The 6422-nt window shown below is 63.3% G+C and overlaps 3 protein-coding genes across 3 annotated transcripts; 2 read left to right on the top strand and 1 right to left on the bottom strand.

Annotated features, from left to right (window-relative positions):
• Window positions 1–148: 148 nt before the first annotated feature.
• MNEG_12770 (putative nucleolar protein NOP5-2) lies at window positions 149–2874 on the bottom strand (the record flags this gene model as incomplete). The annotated part of the gene is made up of 10 exons (XM_014038760.1): window positions 149–182; window positions 274–326; window positions 389–469; window positions 793–951; window positions 1192–1320; window positions 1641–1749; window positions 1932–2097; window positions 2345–2435; window positions 2599–2640; window positions 2797–2874. 10 exons carry the CDS (start codon window positions 2872–2874, stop codon window positions 149–151), a joined length of 942 nt encoding a protein of 313 aa, XP_013894214.1.
• Window positions 2875–3207: 333 nt separating this feature from the next.
• On the top strand, window positions 3208–4863 carry MNEG_12769 (hypothetical protein; the record flags this gene model as incomplete). Its single annotated transcript, XM_014038759.1, has 5 exons — window positions 3208–3217; window positions 3398–3527; window positions 3716–3807; window positions 4090–4265; window positions 4429–4863. 5 exons carry the CDS (start codon window positions 3208–3210, stop codon window positions 4861–4863), a joined length of 843 nt encoding a protein of 280 aa, XP_013894213.1.
• An 876-nt stretch (window positions 4864–5739) lies between these two features.
• On the top strand, window positions 5740–6114 carry MNEG_12768 (hypothetical protein; the record flags this gene model as incomplete). Its single annotated transcript, XM_014038758.1, has 2 exons — window positions 5740–5856; window positions 6061–6114. The coding sequence occupies 2 exons, from the start codon at window positions 5740–5742 to the stop codon at window positions 6112–6114; spliced, it is 171 nt and encodes a 56-aa protein (XP_013894212.1).
• Window positions 6115–6422: the final 308 nt, after the last annotated feature.

The following is a 6422-nucleotide window of genomic DNA, read 5'->3' as shown; positions in this document are numbered from 1 at the left end:
GTGTTGCGACTGCGCACGCGCGCGAGCTCCCGCCGCGCCGCGGGCGCCGCGTCGCGGGCGCACCTGAACAGCGCCTTCTCTGCCCCCAGGATCTGCACCGTGCTGGCCGGCTGCTTAGCCAGGTTGATCAGGCTGCCAGAGTGCGCGATCAGGCGCGCACCCACGAGCTCGCCCACCAGCACCTGCGGCGCGGCAGCGCGAGCGCGCGGCCAGGGGGCGCGAGAAAAGAGGATCAACAGCCCGCTGGCGTTGCACGATGTCGCGGGGCCCCACCTGGCTTTGGTCCTGCTGACCGCTGCCACGACTGCGCTTCGCGACGAGGTGCGCTGCCATGAGGCCAGGCGGGAACCTTCACGCGGCTGGTGACGGTGTGAAAGGAAATTCTCACCGTGAGGTTCGGCGCGATGGCGGCCATGCGGGACTTGAGGTAGTCAAACAGCTGCCCGCGGTACTCGGAGAGCTCGATCACCTGGTGAACATGATGACGTCATGCGGTGTCACCACCAGGTGTTGTGAGCGGCGAGCGCGCCGCCATCAAGGGCACACGGCCAGAGCGAGCCGGCGACCAACGGCCGCCCAGCCCTGATGCAAGCAGACCTGGGTGCGACACCACGGCTCATGGCCGCCCCCATCACCCCACGGGAGCTGCGTGCAGCGGAGTTTGCGCTCAACCCTGCACACCCCTCGACAGACACCCGCACATTCACACACATTCACACTCACACACACACACACACACACACACACACACACACATACACACGCACGCACAAACAGTAAACGACCGCCCACCTGGTCGCTGAGTGCCTGGATGTTCTCCAGGTCCTCAGTGCTGATCTCAGTGCCCATGCTGATCTGGGCCGCCTCCTTGAGGGCCGACTCCACCTCCTCCTCCAGCACGCCCGAAAAGTCCAGACCCGCAGAGCGGTCCCGGGTGCCCATCAGCTTGATCTAGGAGGGGGAGGTTGAGGGCAGCGGGACAGCAAAGTCCTGAGCCACGCATTAACGCATGCAGGTGGCGCGACCGACCAAGTCCCTCGGCGGCGCAACGGGCACCTCCCTATTGAGAGTCGCAGCGGCGGCCCATAGCCCCGAGCGGCGCGGCGGCGGCATGGGCATGCGACCCGGTGACGTCGCCGCCGCGAGGGGCGGTCCCAGGAGTGTCTGGAGACCACGGCGGCGCTGACTCACCGCCTTGGCGTACTGGATGTTGTCGCCCACGATCTTAGTCATCTCGGGGAAGTGCCAGCCGTACCACTCGCGCACGCGCATTGCGTATGTGTTGAGCTCCTTGTCCAGGTCGTCCAGCAGGCCGATGGCCTGGGGTTTTGTGTTGCGGCGGTGACGAGATGTTACAAGAGGTTACATGAGGTTACTGGAGGTTACTGCAGGTTATAAGAGCTTACCGGTGGTCACAGGTGGAAGCTGTGTGTCAGCGGTTGGGGCAAAGCCATTGGTGCTGCGGCGTTACGCAACGGCTGCCCATGTGGGGAGGCCAGGCGGAGGCCGCGCCCAGCCCCAAAGAGGCGCCCTCGTCACCGCAGGGTGCTCTCGCGCGCGCCCCGCCCGCCTTGGGCCTGCGGACCCATCCATCCCGTCTAGCGTGCCCCCGCCCTCGCCGCTGCCTCCCTCGCCCTCACCTGGACGATCATGGTGTCCACCTTGTCGGGGCTGAACTTCAGCTTGTAGCGCGACAGGCTGTGGCTCAGGCCCAGCGACATGGGCGTCAGGTCCGCGCCCGCCAGGCCGCTGCGATGACAGGGAGCAGCATCGGGGGCGCCCGCGTGAGGTCCCAGCCCCTGCTCTGGTCCGCGCCCGCACGCGCCATCGCACACACGTGAACCGGCCTCCTCGCCGTCGCTGCTGCCGCTGCTGCTGCTTCCGCTGCCGCGACTGCAGTTGCTGCTACTGCCGCCACCGCCCCGTCACACCTGATGAGCCCCGAGAGCTGCGCGCGCACGCCGCGCGCGAGCTCCTGCACCGCGCCACTGTAAACACACGGGATGTCGAGCTTGTCCTTGATCAGAGACCCCAGCTTCGCATCCAGGACGGCCAGGGTCTCCCCGGTGGCGTTCTTCTTCAGAAATTTCTTGAGGCCTGCGCGGCGGGGCGGGGCCGGGCGCGCCGCGGGGGCGAGGTGGGGGCGGCGGTTTGCGCGGCGGGGGCGTGGCGCGCGGCTGGGTTGCAGAAGGCGGCCGCGGCCGCCGGCCGGGGCGGGCAGCGGTCGGGGGCGGCCTGCGGGTGCGTCCCGCGGCTGCTGAGGAGTGCGCGGGGCCACCCGCTCGCGCGCCCGCCGAGCGGCTGCCTTCATCAGGCCCTTGACCCTCTCTGGGGCGCGGCGCACCCTTGTCCAGCTTGCTGTCAACCAGGGCTGTCGCCGCGGCCAGCGCCTCTGTGGTGTTTTGGAACTTGCTGAATGCCTTCAGCTTCACCACCTGATCGGTCCAGCGGGCACGCGCGGGGGCGCGTGGCAGCGGTCAAGCGGCGGCGGCGACTGCAATGCTGATTGAAGGCTGGGGGCGGCGGCAGCCGCCGTCGCGCGGCTGTGGCGGTGGGGTCGCTGCTAGTGCATGCGTCCATCCAACGACTGAATCCCACCTTCTGCGCGGCATCAAGAGTCTCAAAGTCCTTGTACAGGTCCTGTGGGCGATGATAAAATGTGTCAGCTGGTGCCGGCGTGGCCTCTTGCTTCCTCCGGCACAGGCATCCAGTGCAAAACACTGCGGGATACACTCTTGCTAAAGAGCGACTCGACAGCCACACTTTGAACAAGCTTCGGCCTGCGCCCCACCCCACCTCGGACTTCTCCAGCTTGCCCTCCTTGACGACCTTGAAGAGGGCATAGCCCGCAGCTGTTTCAAATAGAAACAGCATCCTGCTGCTGTGACACAGGCCCCACTACTGACCAGATCAAGTGCAGGCTGTGACGGCGAGGGCACTCAACAGTCTCGTGAAGACTCCTAAACACTGGAGTAAGGTTCAAACTCAAATCTCCTGGGCACGGCTGCTCACGCAGAGCTTGGCTTGCAGCAAGGGTGCGCGGTGACTACCTCAGTTGCCCAACAGGTTCTTGTGCACGTACGCACCCCCACGACAGAGGGTGTTGTGGCGCATACTGTTCCCTATCCAGTAAAAATGCTTTTCAGTATTGCTCAACCTCAACAAGCCCGAGATCGCCGTACAGTATTCATCGTTTTTTTGGAGACAATGTGGCGAAGTGGGTCCCTGATGGCCTCCCATTGTCGAGGCATGCACTTGTGTACCCAAAATTTACGCGTCCGGCTGGCACCGGTGCGCCTTCCTCTGCAAGGAAACGCTTGCAGCAGCAGCGGCGGCGGCGCTCAGTGCCGCTGCTCCTCAACCGCCAGCGATACCGCCGTGGGCAATGATCAAGCAGGAAGCTCCGCCTTCATTGTGACCAGCGAGCCTGGACTGCGGCGGCTGGCAGCAGCGCTGTCACGGGAGCTGCAGGCGGGCGATGTTTATTTGCTGTTTGGTGATGTGGGCGCTGGCAAGAGCGCATTCAGGTGTGCAATGGATGGAGCGATGAAATGATGGGCGATAAGTGGTCTCAAAGAATGTGCAGGCGCTGGTCTAGCAGAAGCTGCCATGTGGTGGCGCAGTGTGGAGGGCGGCGGGCGCTTTGCCACGACTCCGTTGCTGTGCCCCCCGCCGCCCAAGGCCAAAATTCACTCTCTGTGCGCTGCCCCCACAGCCGCGCCTTCATTCGCGCTGCGACGGAGGACCCCTACTTGACAGTGCCGTCGCCGACTTTTCTGCTGCAGCAGTTATATGAGGATCACGAAGGTACGTTGCACAGCACAACTGGTGCGGAGCATTTGCGTTCTTTTGCTGGCCAGCGGCTGCACAGCACGTAACTGTGGCGCTCCCCCGCCCTCTGGACGCTCCTTCGCATGACCCGTTGTGGAATGCGGACCCAGAGCGCCGAGGGCGCAAGTGCACTGCTGCTGGTAGCGTCGCAATTGCCTGGCATGCACCTCTGTCGCGCGCTCGCGGGCTTCATGCAACACCTTGATGCTCACCCCAACCTCAACCCCACCTCTAACCCCACTCCAATCCCGATTCTAGGTCCCCCCATCCATCACTTTGACCTGTACCGGCTAGAGCCTGGCCCCGGCATGGGCCGGCTTGACCTGGGCACCTCGTTCTCGTCCGCGGTCTGCTTGGTGGAGTGGCCTGAGCGGCTGGCGGCGGGTGACGTTCCGCAGCAGCGGCTAGAGCTACGGATAGATATTGTAGGAGAGGTGAGCGCTGGCTTCAGGAAGGGGTCCAGGGCCGGACGGGCGCTCGGCATGCAGTTGACTGCATTTGTTGGCCAACAGGCCCAAACATTGCATGCGGGCACGGCTATGGTGCATGGGGCCACTGCCACATGACGCTCTGCCCCGCCTGTGAACGCTTGTGCAGGCCGAGCAGCAGCAGCTTGAGAGGGATTGGGGCCCTGCGGCGAGCAGCAGGGGCCAAAGCGCGAGCACAAGCAGCACAGTCGTGCGCAACGGCAGCAGAACCGGCAGCGTTGCGCTGGCTGCAAACAGCGGGGCTGGCTGGAGTGAAGACCAGGCGGATGTGGACCCCGGCAGCCGCAAGGGGGATGCCATTGGTGGTTATAGCAACAATGGCGACGACTCTGCAGATGATTATGATGATGATGAGGAGGAGGACAGTCCTTATACTGACCGTCGGTGGCGGCGCGTCGTGGCCACGGCGTTTGGGGAGCGATGGCGCGCGCGGCTGGTGCAGCTGCAGGGGCTGGCGCGCGGCGGGGCCCTGTCGGGGCGGATCAAGGTTGTGGAAAATGTGCCCACAGCACCTGCTGAGGCAGCACCGGATCAAGAGCGGTGAACGCGCGCTTTCATCGCTCTGGCGGCTCAAACCCAACCAGCATAACTTTGCATTCGCATGCAGACATCGATGTGGTGGCGTGCAGGCCTTGTCAAGCAGAACCCGTGCATGTGCGTCTGCGGGGCATGCCCTGCTGCAGTGCAGCATGGTAGCATGCATGGCAGTGTGGGCAAAAGCACGCGCTTGTTTATCAGATCGCAACCCAACCTGACAGCACAATGTTGGCAGGCCCAGGACCCTGGAGTCAGGTTGTCCTGTGACATGCCGGTTGCATGTCTCAAACCAACCCGCGTTGAAGCAGCGCGATTGAGCGGGAAGCAGGCGAGTAGACGCCGCCTGGGTTTGAATCATGCACGGCGTGGTTCCAAGTACTTAGCTGCGCCGCTGCGCTGCAGCAATTCATATGTTCTTTGCAGAACGTATGCATCAGCCAGTGTTCTTCCAATTTTATCTCTACCGTACTCTTATCCACGCGACGCTCAAGCATAGAGATCACGTCGTCGTCGCTCGCTCAGACTTCAGACGACACCTGAAATCGGTGAGGCCACACTACACGTGGTGTTAGAAAGCTTACCGACTGGCCCTTGGGCTAGCGGCGGAGCGAGAGCAGCAGGCAGCGGGAAACAAATTTGAACTGCGATGCGCAGTGCACGCCCATCATCCATAGCTCAGGCTCACAACGCGCTTCCACCTTGATTGGGCCACCGCTCTTTGGCGCGAACAAAAAGCCCTGGCTGCTGTCACACTCCTGGATGCCTCTGGCCTTGCAGTGGCTGCCGGCCTTGCTGTCCCTCTCAAGCCTTGTCCATCTCCTATGTGCCAATCATTCTCCAGGTCCACGCCATGCACGCCATGCACGCCTTCCTTTTGGCAGCCATGCTGCTGCTCTGCACCGCCACGCGCCCAGCCGCCGCGGGCGACGGTGACTGGGTTGATGGCCGGGCGACGTTCTACGATGACAACCAGCAAGGCTCATGCAAGTACCGCGACCAGGTGCGATTGGCGGGGGGCCATGCACGCGCAATGCTATTGCTTACTCCTGCACTCGTGTTGACCGGGGAGCGCCAGAGCGTGCATGCAGGCAACGGGGTGCCGGTGGCATCATGCGGATGGTTGTTGCACCATGCACATGGGCTCCGTGCCTCGTCCTGCTGGCACGTGCGCTTGCATGCAATCTCATCAAACCCTGCTCTGCAGGTGCCTGCCGCATACGGTGCCTGGCCCGACACACTGGACGGCTTTGCGGGGTGAGCCTGCATCCCGCGCAGGGCCATGCTGATACAAATGCACAGCATCGTCATCTCCCTGTTGATCAAGCACCTTGACATGGTCATAATTTTCGTGCGCCGCAGCAATTTTCCTGTCCACATTGCCGGCACGCATCTGGCTGGCTTTGCCATGCATGCCTCCCATGTGAGACCCGCCCCAACCACCTGCGACGCCCATGTGTTCTCCTCTTCACACACACATTCACCCACTCACGCACAAACACGCGCACACACACACACACACACACACACACACACACACACACACACACACACACACACACACACACA

The sequence above is a fragment of the Monoraphidium neglectum genome, assembly GCF_000611645.1.
Source record: "Monoraphidium neglectum strain SAG 48.87 unplaced genomic scaffold scaffold03424, whole genome shotgun sequence".
Lineage (NCBI taxonomy): Eukaryota > Viridiplantae > Chlorophyta > Chlorophyceae > Sphaeropleales > Selenastraceae > Monoraphidium > Monoraphidium neglectum.
This window is presented reverse-complemented; position numbering and strand designations above follow the sequence as displayed.